The 16,578-nt window shown below is 41.0% G+C and overlaps 1 protein-coding gene across 1 annotated transcript in view; it reads left to right on the forward strand.

Moving 5' to 3' along the window:
* pcdh19 (protocadherin 19) overlaps nucleotides 1–15,362 on the forward strand; it is a 103,299-nt gene extending 87,937 nt beyond the window's left edge. The window contains exon 4 of the mRNA XM_067996880.1: nucleotides 14,626–15,362. Coding sequence (XP_067852981.1) covers nucleotides 14,626–15,221 — 596 coding nt within the window. The 3' untranslated portion in view covers nucleotides 15,222–15,362. The remainder of the gene's footprint in view (nucleotides 1–14,625) is intronic.
* The last annotated feature ends 1,216 nt before the right edge of the window (nucleotides 15,363–16,578 follow it).

Genomic DNA, 16,578 nt, shown 5'->3' on the forward strand with positions numbered 1-16,578 from the left:
CACCCTCCCCCTTAACAGCCTTCTTTCCAGACTATAAACCTTGAGTTTCTCTAATCTTTCCTTATAGCTCACCTCCTTTGAAGGTCTATCTTTCTATGGTGTGGTGGGCCAGTGCACTAAGTGTGGTCCGACCAATACTTCATAAAACCTCAGCATAACTAGGTTAATTCTGGGTATGGAAGGGTTGTCTTATGAGGAAAGATTGAACAGGTTGGGTCTATACTCATTGGAGTTTAGAAGAATGAGAGGAGATCTTATTGAAACATACAAGATTCTGAGGGGACTCGATAGGGTAGATGCTGAGAGGATGTTACCCCTTATGGGGAATCTAAAACTAGGGAGCATTGTCTCAGAATAAGGGGTCACCCGTTTAAGATGGAAATGAGGAGGAATTTCTTCTCCCAGAGGGTCATGAATCTTTGGAATTCTTTACCCCAAAAAGCTGTGGAGGCTGAGTCATTGAATACATTCAAGGCTGAGTTAGACAAATTTTTGATCAGGAAGGGAGTCAAAGGATATCGGGAAAGGGCGGGAAAGTGGAGTTGAGGTAAAAATCAGATCAGCCATGATCTCATTAAATAGTGGAGCAGGCTCGAGGGGCCGAATGGCCTACTCCTGCTCCTATCTCTTATGGCTCTTATGGTCTTATAACCTCTGTAGCCTTGTATTTTACTGCTCTGGATACATGTCCTAGCATTCAATTCAGTTCTTTTTAATTGCTTTGCTACATTTATCTAGGTACTGAAATTGGTAGCCCCTTTCTTAGCCTACCTATGTTAAAGTTTATTTGTCATTTTGTTGGTGCAGTCTAAATCTTCTACAAAACTTTTGCTGAATCTTCTGTCTCTACTGTTCAGCAAATTTGGAAACCTGCAGCTGGTTTTGGTTGTACATGGATGGTTGAGACTAAGGGTGCAGCCTTCAGGTGTAACAGGATTAGAGGGCAGGGGATAATTGGACCAGGGCCTGCAGACAGAATTCAACCATTTTAAAATCATATAATCTGTCTTTATATTACCTTTATAAATTCCTATGTTCACATTTATACCATGGGGCGTTGCACTATCAACTCTTTCCATAACCTCCTCAAAGAAAATAGCATCTTATCCTTCTAAATCTGTGTGGCCTATTTAAGTTACCGCTGTACAGGTGGTAGTCTAGCTTAATCCTTATAATATATCCCACTAATTTACTTACAATTAATCTTAGACTAATGGGCCTGTAGTTGTCCAAGTCAGACTTGTCACCCTTTTTAAATGTGTTTGCATGCTTCCATTCCTGTGGAATTTCAGCAGAGCTCAGCGATTTTCCTGTGATGCTAGCCAGTGCCCCACAAATTTCCTCCCTTCACAACTCAAGGATATGTATCACCTAGCCAAGGGATTTGTTGCTCTTAGGTCCTAACCTATCAAGTCTCTTTGTCACATCGACTTCAAAATTAGCATTTTGGATGTACTACAGAAACTGAACAGCAAGTTAGTATTATTCCTCTCGAGTAAATGCCTGCAGAAAATATTCATTTCATATTTCAAATTATTTTATCTTTTTAAATTTCACTCTCGCATTTATCTTTAAATTCTAACTTCTTCTCGAAATATCATTTTACAGCTACGATACTGGAAGAATGTTTCAGTATTGTGCTGAGCATCATCAGCTATCCCCATTTCTAGGCAAGTTCATATTCTGTATTAAGTAGATATCGCCTTATGTATTTGAAACTGATATCTGATTAAATAATGTGACCTGATCATTACTCTATTCCATTTTGCACGTATCATCCAGTTTATCACCTATAATTTAAGGTGCATTTTGCCGGAAAACATGGTCTAATCCAAGAATTTCACGATATCTGCAGTAAACATAGCACCAGAAGTCCGTTATTTATATTAGCTTTTTCTTAAAGAGTGAAATTTGGTGGTTCATATTTTGCCTGCTAGCCCTCCTGGGGGTACATGTGCCACAGCCTTTTCTAACAGAATGAACTCATGTGCCCACTCATTCCTTCATTGACATAAAATTTAGGATCACTGTCTGGAATGCATAAGCTCAAAAAAGGGAAAATGTGGGATGAATGGAGACTTGCCTATTAGTTTCAGTAGTGCAGCCTTGGGTTGTTAACACATGACATTACACCGCTTCAATATAGATGAATGTTCAATCATTAGTTGACTCCATATATACAAGGACAGTTATTTTGCACAGATAAATTCCCTTGGCTAGGTTAACGTTTGATTTCTTTTTTGAGTGGTTCTTGCATTAGCTAATTTTCAGAGACTCTCGCCCAGTTACAAGAATAATCCTTACTTGTGATACCACATCACAAAAATTTGTGATTTGAATGTTAGTCCAGGAAAACTAGCTATCAGACTGGTTGCTGCATTTTAATAGCTCCCTGTGGAATTTTTAAAAATACAGAGCCTTCGTTCTGAAATCCAATTCATCACATCTTATACCAGTTGCTGATTTTTTTTTTTAGCAGTAAGGTTTTTTATTTCATCTTTCAATCCTTTTAATCAACTCAACAAACTTTTCCATTTGCAAAATATGCACGTCCTTCCGTCAAACATCATTAGAAAAAATATTTTCTGGCATATGTTTAAATGGTCAGTAGTACGGAAATGAACAGGACATTCCTCGATTTACAGAAATCTTGGAATGAGTGACTAAAACGTATTTTAGTTTATGATTTTGATGCAGAAATGGCCCTGCTATTTTTAGAGTTTCACGGTGGTATATTACAGTGGTGGGAGATCCATTCTGATCCACATTGCCACATACAGAACAAAACTTGAGGTGGTCTTCATATCCAGCAGAGGACCTTTTGTTACCTCACACAAGGACCTTTTTTGCTTAAATAAGATGCTACATCAATTTATTAACCTTTTCCAGTGATGGGTCCTTCCAGTGAGCTGCTGAAGATCAGACTGGTAGCCAGTTGCAGTACTTTTCAGTCAGTTCAACTGCTTGGAAAGCACAAAACCCAGACATGTGAGTAATCCTGACTGACGATACATTTTGGGCACTGCTAAAGTGTTCTCAGTCCCTTTGATCTCTATGGAGGACATTCCACACGCAAATAGACTCTTGCCTCTTTTACACAGAAACAAAGTGTTCGCCGTACCATGCTTTCAAAAGGGTAAAACCCTCAGGAAAAAGGAATTAGTCTTTTTGCAGCCTTTTAATAGTGCTATAGTGTTCATATAAAAAGCAGTATTTGGCTTTCTTCGTTTTTTTCAGAAGATTCAAAGCCCTAAAAGATTACTCGCACAGTGCTCTGCACGGTGAGGTCCCAGATTTTAGCTGTCTTTGTCAGAGTGACATGCTGGTGAGGAGAGTGTGCTTGGTGAGTAATGGGGAGGAAGAATGCTGAGCGGGGGAGGGGGAAGGGAAGTGAGGCAGAGAGATGCTGAGTGAGGGAGAGGTGTTTGAACAGGGACTGGTATGTCGTTTATGGGGCTGACTGAGGAGGTGGGAGGGCTAAAATTGAGGTGTGCGAACAGGGATCACGCTAGAAAATTATACAGGCTAGAGAAAAGAACCAAGTTAAGCCTGCGACTCGTTAAACTATTTGTGCATGTAATGACAAGAGTTCTTTAAATGGCAGTCTGTGCTTCCTGATGTCCACACAATCAATCAGAAAAGTTAATGAATAGGAAAATGGCTATAAATGCGGAGACGGCTGAGGGGAAATCTCGATCAGGAGACTCTACCTTACTTTCATTGAGCAAGAAATATAATTTTTTTCTAATTCTACGGTTTATGTCAGAAAGGTGAAGGATTACAGGGATGGGGACGTTGTCTTTTACCATACTATCCAGTCACAGTACCAAGTGCTGTTAAAGCATGGGTCACTGATGTTGCTGGGTGTGTCGGGGAGAATTTTTTTTGATTAATTACCATGAACGATATTTCTTAAGACACAGCATAGCTGTAAAATTAGAATTTAACCATACATCCTGCCGTGCAAGCTCCATACATAGCATGATGATGTGAGAAGTATTTTAAGGATTATAGACATTTGACATTGTCATCTACTTTTCAAAAAGGACAAAAATAGTTGCAATTGGAAAAGTTAGTAGACTTGATATCGGCACAGAAACAAACTGAACGATACATGTTTGGGGCATTCCAATATAGTGTAAAAAGAAAGAAAGACTTGCATTTATATAGCCCCTTTCACGACGTCCCGAAGTGCTTTACAGCCAATGAAGTACTTTTTAAGTGTAGTCACTGTTGTAATGTAGGAAAGGTGGCAGCTAATTTCTGCACAGCAAGGTCCCACAAACAGCAATTTGATAATGACCAGATAATCTGTTTTAGTGATGTTGGTTGAGGGATAAATATTGGCCAGGACATCAGGGAGAAGTCCCCTGCTCTTCTTGAAATAGTACCATGGGATCATTTACATCCACCTGAGGGGCAGATGGGGCCTTAGTTTAACATCTCATTTGAAAGACAGCACCTCTGACAGTGCAGCACTCCCTCAGTACTGCACTGGAGTGTCAGCCTAGGTTTTGTGCTGAAGTCTCTGGCGTGGGACTTGAACCCATAGACCTTCTGACTCAAAGGCAAGAATGCTACCACTGAGCCACAGCTGACACAGACAGATAATGCTGGGGTTTCTTAAAGATCAGGCAAAGTCACGGATTTAGACACAACTCCAGATTCCAATTTGAAGTGCGGAAGATTGCTATTTAAAATTATTTTAAAATGTTACACTTTTTCTAAAACTCTCAAATCAAAATAAAGAGAATATTAAATTATAACCTTTGCTGGAGAGGGTTCGCTCCATTTCGAGTGTAATCTCGAGACTCCATCATCTGCGAGACAACTGCCCTGTGTTAGCTGAGCAGTTCTACAGTGCTTGTAGGAATTCTCAGACTGTGCTGCCAAAAAAGAGGCCCACTTCTAATAATTGCTATAGAATATTTTATAATAATTTTAAAAATCTAATTTGTCGAAGGCTGAGTTAGATCTGTGTTCTACTCACGGGCACAAGCTAAGCCCGTCATCAGAGCAAACATTTAAGCTTTTCCTCCTTCTCCCATTGTAAAGAGGCAACCAAAATGATGGTGGGAACATTTTTGAGTCTCCAACCCCGACTGACAGCCCAACCTGCCTGTAGCAGTACGTGTGATGGGTTTCCTCAGCTTCTGACAGAGCTGATGCCTACAGTATCCCAACCATGACAGGAAACGACGGATCATAGTCCATTTGAACCACAGCTGCCAATTCTGGTTTCTATGGTGGGGTGACTTTTCTCATCAAGTGCTTTTTTTTTGGGAGAAGGGACCAGAACTTGCTGGGATAATAATGATGCATTAACAGCACTCCCCATTATTAACTCGTTAACAAAAAGCAGTTTTCGGCAAAAAAATTAATGCGATGTGAACGCTGAGGTGAAAAGTCCAATCGACGCTGCTCGCCGTGAGATGCGCCGTTGCATCAATTTCTGACCCTCTCTCATTCTAACATGTTGATGTTGTCAGAGTAAGTGCTCTGATATCACAGTCGTCCAACTTTGACAGCGTGAAAGGAATTAAAAAGTGCTTAGCTGCTTTAACATACAGTCTTTAACTCCATTGCTGTGACTCGATAAATGCACAGCTTGGCACGAAATTAACGTGCATTTTATCAGGATTATGATTGAACGAGAAATTCTATCAACTACAGAAAAAAATAGCCAGTTTGCAAATCTTTCTTCCCACAGCCCATTTATTCACTCATTCAGCCATCTGAAAAAAAATAGCAGGGAAAAACTTGTGTATTTATGCACCAACATGATTAGACTTTCAAATTCCTTCACACTTGAGACTAGAATATTCAAATTACTGTTTTTAGGTGAATTTGACAGTGGGTTATTTAATTTGCTGAGCAGTATAAAATGAATAGTTATAGAATGTTTTGTACTTTTGTATTTAAATATTGCACTTGGACAGGAATTCAGCACGTTGAGAATCTCCCCCAAAAGGTTGTCGATGCTGGGGCAATTGAAATTTTCAAGACTGAGATCGATAGATTTTTGTTAGGTAAGGGTATTAAGGGATATGGGACAAAGGCAGGTAAATGGAGTTGAGGTACAGATCAACCATGATCTAACTGGTATATTCTAACTCTAAAAAGGTGGATAGCAGGGTGGACAGAACACTGCCCTTTCACTGTAGCTAGGTTAATGGGATGAAGATCTCTCTGTTGGTCGCAAGAGTCTCAGTTAAAATGATTCTGAAGCATTGTCAGTCTCTTTCCTAGAGGGGATGAGTTATCAGCAGACTATTGCCCCTAACTGAATTGGCAACTTCATTCAGACGATCAGGATAATGGTGTGAGAAATGGAACATTCCTAGTTCTGTAAGGTGTGCTGATCTCAGACTCGGGTTAGGTCGTAGCTCTGGAGTACTTCACTCCACATACTTCCATGCTATGCCTGATCTGAGAGTGCTTGATGCAGACATGGAATGCCAAAGTTGAAAAGTATTCCATTCGCTAACATCGTTAGTAATAAGAAGCACACAAATTCATTAAAAAAAAACCTATGTTAAGATGCAAAATATATCTGTGGTTACCTCAATTAACTTTTTGTATTTTTATTATTTTTGATTTGGAACGGAATTCTGTACTAAGGTTAATTAGTGCTGGGGAATGAAATCCCATTTTTTGTGTACATATCATGCATTCCCAGGTCAGATGTTAAAGAATACAGGCCTGTCTACTGTATGCAGCCATGCACCTTAACCCTAACCTCAGAACTCCCTAGAGCAGCAGTATGGCTCATTTAATTTTCACCAGCTACCCAATGGCATCTCTGAATGAAGCCATTAATCTATTACTAATTGCTGAACTGTGGGCAGTTCTGTGCTGTGTGGACTTGTACTCAATTAGAACGAGACCGATGAAACACATTTCACTTAAGAACCGTATTATATCCATCAGAAAGAAGAGACTCTCTTTTCAGTCTGAGCTGGATTGAAACCCAACGCTGTGGTGAAGGACTATGTCGTAAATCTCAGCACCAACCACTCCCCATTCGTCCAGCTTTTTGCCCCTGGTGTTAGTAGAACATACAATTGATTACCTGTTTTATTTGAGTTGTGAGGGTGACCTTTGTAAAGCACTCATCGTTTATCACACATGAAATACGTAGCTGGCCTCACCCGTGGAATAAAATATTCTGCTATTCCCACCCTGCCTCCCCTGTGAATTTTAGTCATTTTGAGTTAAAAGTGCATTGTGTAAATCTGGCAGATGCTTTCAATCCACCGTCACCATGGAGTTAAAAGAAACAAAAGCCCGTCACCCAGTGCCACTTTTAAACTGTGCAAATCAAAATGATACAGAAGCGGCAAGCTATGATTTCCCACTGGTTTTCTGCCCCACCGCAGAGCACAGCACGAGCATCAGACAGTAGTTTGATATTTCTAAACCAATGGACTCCTTCAGGGCCAAGGTGCCATGCCAGTGCTGGGAAAGATCATATTCACACAGATCAATAGACCTAAACTGAATTTGACCTGCCATATAAATTAAATATCCGCCTGTCTCGGTCACTGAGACAAGTGGAAAAAATGGAGTAAGATAACTATGGTGGCTGTTTGTTATCTCTTCCTGGGATTCGTGCATTGTTACATTTTCAGAATTAGCAACATAGGAATTGCTAGACGAGAAAAAGACCAAAGTCCACCTGGTTCGCCTGCTACCATCCTGGTAGTCACATGATACAAAGATAATAGAGTTGTTAACTAATCATAGCAATCAATCTCTATCAGTTAGTCTACAACAGACCCAGACATTGAAGTTTACCGCACAGAAGGCCATTCAGCCCATCTGTGTCTGTGCTGGCTCTTCCTTTGAGCAATTCAAAACTAATCCCACTGCCCTGCTCTCTTTCCCAGAGCCTGCTCTGCTCCAAAAATGTATCCGATTTTCCCACTGCCTCAACCTTTCCTTGTGGCAAGGCATTCCATGCTCCAACTGCAATGTAAACAAATTTCTCCTAACCTCTCTCCTCACTCTCTTCGTGGTGATACAAGGAACCCCCTAGTGGTGGAGAGCTTTGCGAACCATAGGTCCAAAGTCACCTGTTCCTCCCAAGCATTCCTAACTTACCACACGTCACGTCTCAAATTACTCATACACTGTTTCTAAAAATGTTATTTTCTACATTGTTACAAGCCTACTGATTTTACTGGCATCTTCTGCTACCATAGTACATTCACCATTATAATAGCAATGCAGAACTGACATTGATGATAATGACTCTGTCTGCAATGCAGCACAGACAAAGAGTACCTGCCTGGGAAGAAGTATATCTATAATTCAGATCTGTGTGCGGAAAGGTTATTAGTATCCAGGATGAAATACATTTTTTTTAAATCGTGAACCTTGGCGGATCGATGGAAGATTTATTCCAAAATACAACAAGAGTTGACTTTATTTATTATGACATTCTCAACCTTTACTTTGCAGAATTCTAGTTATTATACGATCAGAAACGTAAGTCTTTTAAGAGCTGTGAAGGCCATCTGGCAATCTAAGACGGGAAGAGTGCAGGAACAATTTGAGAAGATTTCTCTCCTATTTTCATCTAATCCTCCTGTTACGTCACTGATGTCCACCTCCAGCAACTTGGGTGGGCTGCAACAGGTCCTGATATTTTCATTGTGTAACCAGCTGGTAGAGGGTATCTCAAGTCAACTCTTAGATATTTTCTCCCCCTGTCTGAGATAAAGCAATTCACCTCTATTCAACACCTCTCTAGAAAGCCGTGACAGAGATAAAAAATTGGCTTATCGCCTGTGTGATACCCTTTGTGGTACAGGGTCTGTTCACAAATGCACTAGAACAGTAGGCAGCAAATAATGTTTTTATTGTCCTTTTAAAAAAAATACAATAGTTTGATTGATAGTCTCTCAGCGGAGCTTAGTAACTGAATGTCTCACGCCTGAGTGAAGTAGTCTACCTTTGGTACTGGGTCACTTGTAATGAGATGTTATTATTAAAGCAATTATTCTGTTAATTGTGTTACAACTACTTATGTGTTTCATGTGAGCATTATTCAAAACAGTGTTTTAACTGAGGCTTTTCAGTATGTAAACACTTGAACTTCAAGTGTTATTCCCATAAAAAATAAATATTAATCCAAATCCACACCTTTATATTTATGTTGATCAGTTTTAACATCACAGCCCACTTATATAGAAGGGTTTCAGGTTTCCATTTGTTTTACTGCTAATTGCTTAAGAGTGAATTACTTTTTACAATTAATTATAATTATTAGTATATTGGCCAGTGCACGTATCTTCCTACCTGTATTCATGCATGTGTCCAGCATAGGATTATTGGAGCAAATTTCTCTTTTTGATGTTTAAATTAGCTGTTTGTCCAATGGTGATTTAGCCCATAATGTGGCAGAAGCCCCGATTTTAACTCGGGGCACGAGTTGTGCGGGCAGCACAACATCCAGACCTCAGCAGCAAGAGGCCCAGGAGATTTTAACTCCCAGGCCTCATCCGCATAGGCCCTCAGCCTCCCGCCCAAACCTGGTGGAAAGTGGCAGCAGGCCGGTGGGCTGGAGTGGGATGTTGTGTGGCAGGAGGCCGCTGCCAGGGACCCAAAGGATCGGTCCTCAGCACTTAGGTAAGTGGTTGGGAGCGGGTTAGGGAGGGCCTCATGATCAGGGGAGGGGGCGGGAAGCCCGGGGCAGGGGAGATCTAAATATTCCTTCCAGGGCCTGGAGGAGCACTCCTGCTGCTCCTGTTCCCACAAGGAAAGTTAAAAAACAAGACATCCATTTACCCTTCTGGCCCCGGCTTCTCTTCCCGCTAGGTTGGCCTGGCGGGGAAGCCATAATGATGACATCTCCTGAGCCTGATCTGCATATTTAAAGAAGGACCCCACTGGCTTCTAGTGGGTCTCCCTCTCGCCTGTTCAGAAGAGCAGGTTAAGGTCGGAACCCGTGGGAAGACAGTGGGATCGGTGCAGTTAAAAGTCCCACGGATCATTTCAACAGCCCATCCGCCCAGTTTCTGCCGAGCAGATGGGGTCAAAATCAGTCCTGGAGACAGGCAAATAATGATAGGACTCAGCATCCTACTGTGCGCTTACCGACTTGAAATTTGAACAGTTGAGGCAGCAACAGGATCCAATATATAGTTCAAAATGTATTCAGGTAGTGTGGGTACTGCACATAAAACAGCAGTGTTTGAAAAGTGGAGAAACCTGTCATTATGGTACCTATGTCTGTTTGGTAACTATCTTTCTCTGTATCTGCACACCTACAGAGATTTAGCGCAAACAAACCTTGTTATTGTTTCACAGAATATCCTCATCATCCTAATAATACTCTGGAGCTGTTGTTCATCAGATGCTGGCTGCGCCCCTACTGAGACAAGCAGGGGTCAATTCATTTACATATTTCAGTGGCACTCCCGGAACTTAGCTCATGATGCACTAGAAGCGCCAGAATGATGGGCATCAGCACCCAGTGAAGCACTGCCATTTGTTCTCACCTTAGAAAAGCAGTGTGGCGCCTTGTCCCCTTACAGGATTTGGCAATTTAGAGGCCAAAACAGAAATATAAGGGAAGGGTAGCCCTATATCTAGAAGGGGGACACTCATGAGAAATTGTTCTCCCCCCAACCCCCTGACTGACCTCCCTTAAATCGCTTGTTCTAAATTGTCCATCCGCATTATGGGGAGGCCCCTAATTTGAATAGAAGTCAGGGTCATGATGAGCCTAGCGCACAGTTTGAGCACATGATCGCAGTATATTACGTGGTGGCCGACTGGATAGGAAGCATGTTGGTCAAACAGTAGACCTTAGGCCTCCGTGTCATGGTGCTGTGGCACTTCAAACTCTTGAACTTGCATTTTCATCCTGTTCCATGTGTATTCTTACTCCTTAAACTCAGATTTTGAACATTCAGCACCACTAATCACAGAGGTGATGAATTAGCATTGGGTTTTTTTTTTAAATCTTTTATTATTTATAATCCTTTTCTAGCAGTATGGTTCTAAAATATTTTGGCTTCAGGCAAATGTATTTGTGATTTGTCAAATATTGTACATTTCTGAGATCTTTCCAGGGGATTTTAAAGTATCTAATGGTAACCAGAGTGACTATTTTTGCATTTTAATGTTCTGTCCAGGAGCAATAGCACCATGAATATTCCTGACAGCTGCTAAATAAGCAAAACATTTGCATAATTCAGCCAGTTGTTCTGGCTCAACTCACTGCCATGTGCAAAGTGGATCAGAACAAATATTTCAAAACCTTTGCCTGAACATTTACCTCCTTGCAGGCCTGAATTGCGCCTTCTTACATCAAAGATGAATTTTCAGCGCACACAGTTCTACATTTTTTAAAAATTTGGACAAGCCTTATAGCTATCTGATATTTACAGGATTATTGTACCCCAGTAAAAAATTGTTTTCAATGAGCACTTCCTATCAGGGGCAAGATCATATTTTACTTTCCAATTTTTAAAATTGTGAATATCAAATTAATGATGGATTATGTAGTCCTGTTATCACATGCGAGAACGCATTTAGAGAGGGCCGAGAGTTTGTTCAAGAATGCAACATCCTTGCGTGGTTTAAATGACAATGCAAAATACTTAAGTTTTGCTTTTATGCTTAATGACCTTGAGTACACTGGCAGTCTTTCAACACTCCCTTTCCATGCTAACACTCACATCTATGATGTTGCATTGCTCACTTATTCATCGTTTCATTTGTAATATTTTATTGTATGAAACTTGTCACATAAACAAATACGCAACGAGCAACACAGATTTTGTCCACTTGTGAGAAGCGTTTTAATTCATCCATGCAATGTATTCTGAATTTCAGAATAACCACAATTTATAGTACACATGGTAACACTTTAATCATATATCATTGTGCCATCCCACACTCTATAGTAGAAATATTACTTCTTAGGCGTTCATAATAACTCCTCCGATGTCTCAACAGTTATGACCGCATGAAGTCACCGAAGTCCCTTTATTTTATTATTTTCGGTACACTTAAAGGTTATATTTAGAAGGTTGAAAGTTGGTTTATGCCTCTTTGTTTACACTATAGCAGTAATTTTGTGTTCTCGTGCACCCAGCGGGGAGCCTTGCCTGCTAGGAACACTTGTTGAAAATTCAGGTGCGTGCTATGTGTGGTTTAATTTAAATGGTCATTAAATGGTGTGCAGCCTACACTCACTTTTCCGATATGCACTGCCGATACGAGTGTGCGAGGTCGGAAAATGACCTATAGTGTGCACACAGTACACAGGGAGCTGTAGAATAAGTCACTGGTGAGTAGTGTCTTCCTCAATCCCAAAATAAAACAGGTATTCCATCTTATTTCTTTGACATACCATGCCCGGGGATGCAAAAAGTACTGAATTATCTTAATGGTATTCCATTGTTATTGACTATCAATGATGGGAATGCTATGTCAATCAGTACTCCCATCTCTGAGTCTCTGGAGTCCATTCCAAACTGAAAACAGTTTGTTCCGTGCAGTCAACCAATTCATCTGGTCACTGGGGAAAAAGACTTAATAAAACATCACAGGAAGTATTAAAGCAGCCTCTGCCCTAAATCCTTCAACTGTTGCCTCCTCTGGGAGAGGGATAATTTTTTACTGAATGGAGCACTGTCTGGTGAAAGTTTTTAATGCTTTTTGTATATTAAAACTCATTCCAAAAGCACATGAAAATCTTATAGTTGGCATTTATATTGACACAAAAATAATCTATGGCAGCAGATAATAAGTTAATGCGTACGTGGGTGCAAAGCTGTTTCTACCTCCAAGTAATTGTACCCACAGTGTGGCACTGAACCTTACAGATTGCAAACGTCCATGGTTGTGGTTTCATCTACATATAGATATAGGAAAGAGAGAACTATATACTTCTCCTAAACAAGATGGTCATAACCTCCTGATGATCATCACCCAAGGTGAAACACAATCCCATTATTTATTATTGTGTGTCGTTATATCTGTTAAATTAAATGGGAGGGGGCTGTTAAATCCTAGCCGGAGAATGATTTTAAATTCTCTTTACTTATATAATTAGTCAGCTTATGAGCCAAATCCATTGTAGTTTGGGGATTGCATCAACTGACGTCTACAATAGATGCCAGAACTCGGCCATTAATTAGCATCAGTGGGAGGTGGGTTTGATATCATTCCCTTGGGCTAAATTGAAGATTTATCCAGTGGTGAACGGCTTTATCTGAAATCAGTAATCTCCAGTTAGCCCTGCTAAACACCTGCTCCCGTTCCTATAGGCACTTTTACACTGAAAGTGTGTCATCTCTTCGTACAAAGGGCCGACATGTGGGTGTTATCAGGAACCGTCGGGTTTGTTGTCTTCTCCAATAACCTGCAGTTATCTGCACATCTGCACGCTTGTGTCCTAATGCTATTCTACACCATGTCGCAAGTACTTGCACACAACTGGCTGCACATCGATTCCCAGAACCATCCGGCCTTCTCACAGATCCCACCTAAAGCAAGAGATTGTCTGAAATACATACTGTTGATCTTAATCAATGAGCAAACAAAATAATCAGGCTCCCTGGTGAATATAATGATGTCACTTGCATGTGATACTCCTCAGTTGATGCATTACATAGAATGTACAACACAGAAACAGGCCATTCGGTCCAATAGGCCCATGCTCCACAGGAGCCACCTCCCTTCCTACTTCATCTAACCCTATCAGCATATCCTTCTATTCCTTTCTCCCTCATGTGTTTATCTAGCTTTCCCTTAAAAGCATCTATGCTAATCACCTCAACTACTCATTGTGGTAGCGAGTTCAACATTCTTACCACTCTCTGGATGAAGAAGTTTCTCCTGAATTCCCTATTGGATTTATAGTGACTTTCTTATATTTATGGCCCCTAGCTCTGGTCTTCCCCGCAAGTGGAAACATCTTCTCCATGTCTACCTTATCAAACCCTTTCATAATCTTAAAGACCTCTATCAGGTCACCCCTCAGTCTTTTTTCTAGAGAAAAGAGCCCCAGCCTGCTCAATCTTTCCTGAAAGGCATAACCTCTCAGTTCTGGTGTCATCCTAATAAATCTTTTTTGCACCTTCTCCAATGCCTCGATATCCTTTTCACAATGTGGAGAGCAGAATTGTTCAGAGTACTCCAAGTGTGGTCTAACCAAGGTTCTATACAAGTTTAACATAACTTCTCTGCTTTTCAATTCTATCCCTTTAGAAATGAACCCCAGTGCTTGGATTGCTTTTTTTTATGGCCTTATTAACCTATGTCGCCAGTTTTAATGATTTGTGTATCTGTATCCCCAGATTCCTCGGCTTCTCTACTCCTTTTAGACTTCTTATCCAAGTGGTATGTGGCTCCCTTATTCTTCCTACCAAAATGTAATACTTCACACTTATGCATCTGCAATCATCGACATTGCAGAGCCAGGCAATATGTGGGTCACTGTCTTCGGAAGCGACCTCCTGCTAGAATAACAGCACATCACAAAATAAACAGGAAAGAGCGGCATTATGAAATAACCAGTCTTTGTTTGATCAGGTTTTGGAACGTGAAGATAAACGTCTCGGTGTTTCCAAAGTAATAATTTTCATTATCTTCCTGCCTCCCCAGATCAGAATGAAGGTTTTACCTGCATGGAAGAATGCCGGATTTTAGGTCACTCAGACCGATGTTGGATGCCACGGGTCGCAGTGCCCAGCCGAGCCAAATCACCTGACCGTGGCAGAAATGTTATTGCACTGTCCATAGAGGCCACCAATGTGGACTCTGAACCCTATGAGAATGGCAGTTCAAAGAGAACTTTTGCAACTTTTGGCAAAGACCCCAGAGATCGCAGTGCTGAGAACGAAAAAACAGATTTGAAAGCAAAGAGGACATTTGATCTACCCGTCTGCAGCCCAAAAGTGAATGGTTCAGTCTCTAGCAGCCAGGAAACTAGCAACGGTATTGACATTTCAAGCCCTGCCAGCACACCTGTGCATTTGGGCAGCCCCACATCCAACAGGCCTCCGGTCACGTACTCTGTGATGCACTGCCCGGTAGCACGTGACCTCGACCGGCCTGTCAATCAGGCCTCCTCATGTCCGCCAGAGCCGGGATCCAGGGAGGTGGACTCACAACATCTACGAGAGATCAACCACCTCGTGCACGATTGCAGAGAAAAGGAGTCTTCGGGTGGCAAGCGAATACAAGACATTGTGCTGTGATCACTGGTCACCACTCACAATGCAGATAAATATTAGCACTGTGACAGTTTGTAAATCACTTTCCTTCAGTTTCATGTATGGCTGTATTTAAATGCTTTTTCCTAAGTGTACTTTCTTACATTAAATTTTATGATAAGAAAATTATTTTTTGTTTCATAGGCAAAGAGGACAGAGGGAAAACTCTTAGCAGTGAGCTCCCATGTAGTTCCAAAATCAAATTAGTCCAAACTGGATCAGTTCGGATCAATTTGCATTCATCCAAATGCGTTCATTTCGGATTGATTTGAGGACAGGCTGTGCTGGCCAGTACAGGTGATAGCAGCTCCAGGTTGTATCCATGGCTGGCGTGGCTTAAAACTTCTGCAGCTGCACTGGAAAAAATGATCCAGACCTAAAGCCAACAGTCAAAGATCCAGAAAGCAAATCAGAATTCAGGTTCGCCCAACTACATGCCTATTGCTTATTACCCTTTTGTAATCTAAGCCATTGCGAACCCTAGTTCCACAAGAGTACCAGCCCATAATAGTTTGAACTGCACTAGTGGTGTTTTACCACTTTCATAAAGTGGGTCCCCTCCTATAGTCATTCTGTATAAAATGGGTGAGAGTCATAATGTACCTCGTAAAAGCACTGGCTCAATCATCCAACACCACCCTCCCCCGCCCTAATGTGTAACTCAATGGTCTGAGGCTAACTGTTCTGTAACTGAACGATATCACTTCTAAATAGAGGGATGCCCCTCTAACTAGCAGAGCAAGATATATAAGTGGAACTGATCGCACAACACATCAATGGCAAAGTGTGCTCAATTCAGTCAGGTGCACAAGTTCAATAATTATCTCACGACTCTGCTAGCCATAGGATATGTTAATGATACAAGGGAACTGCTGAGAAATATCAGCACTTTCATTTTATAAATAATGTTTTTATATCGATATAATAATAATTGTAAAATGTTAAGTATTAGCTTGGGTACTCTATTTCACAGAGGCAGAATTACCCAACTCCAGTGAAGCAGTCTGACATATGCTGTTAATGTGGCATGTTGCTGAGCTTCTTTGTGTTTTGCAGTACGTGGCATCATACCCGTTACAGGGCTTACTTTAGAAACTTAAAGCAGGAAGAGAATGATAACGATGGAATAGTTATTGATATTTTAAAATGAGCCATGTATTATTTAAATGCCATAAAAACCTTTAAAATATTTATTAAAAACCTCAAATCAGCCAACAACGGCAATATCTCCTCATCACAAAAATGATTCCAATCAATAAAGTATCTGCTGGTAGGGCATCTGACGATCGAAGTCTGTATCTCCAGATACTCCAACAGAGAGTGTTCGGAGGAGATGGGTGTT

The sequence above is a fragment of the Heptranchias perlo genome, chromosome 15 (genome assembly GCF_035084215.1).
Source record: "Heptranchias perlo isolate sHepPer1 chromosome 15, sHepPer1.hap1, whole genome shotgun sequence".
Taxonomy (NCBI): Eukaryota; Metazoa; Chordata; class Chondrichthyes; order Hexanchiformes; family Hexanchidae; genus Heptranchias; species Heptranchias perlo.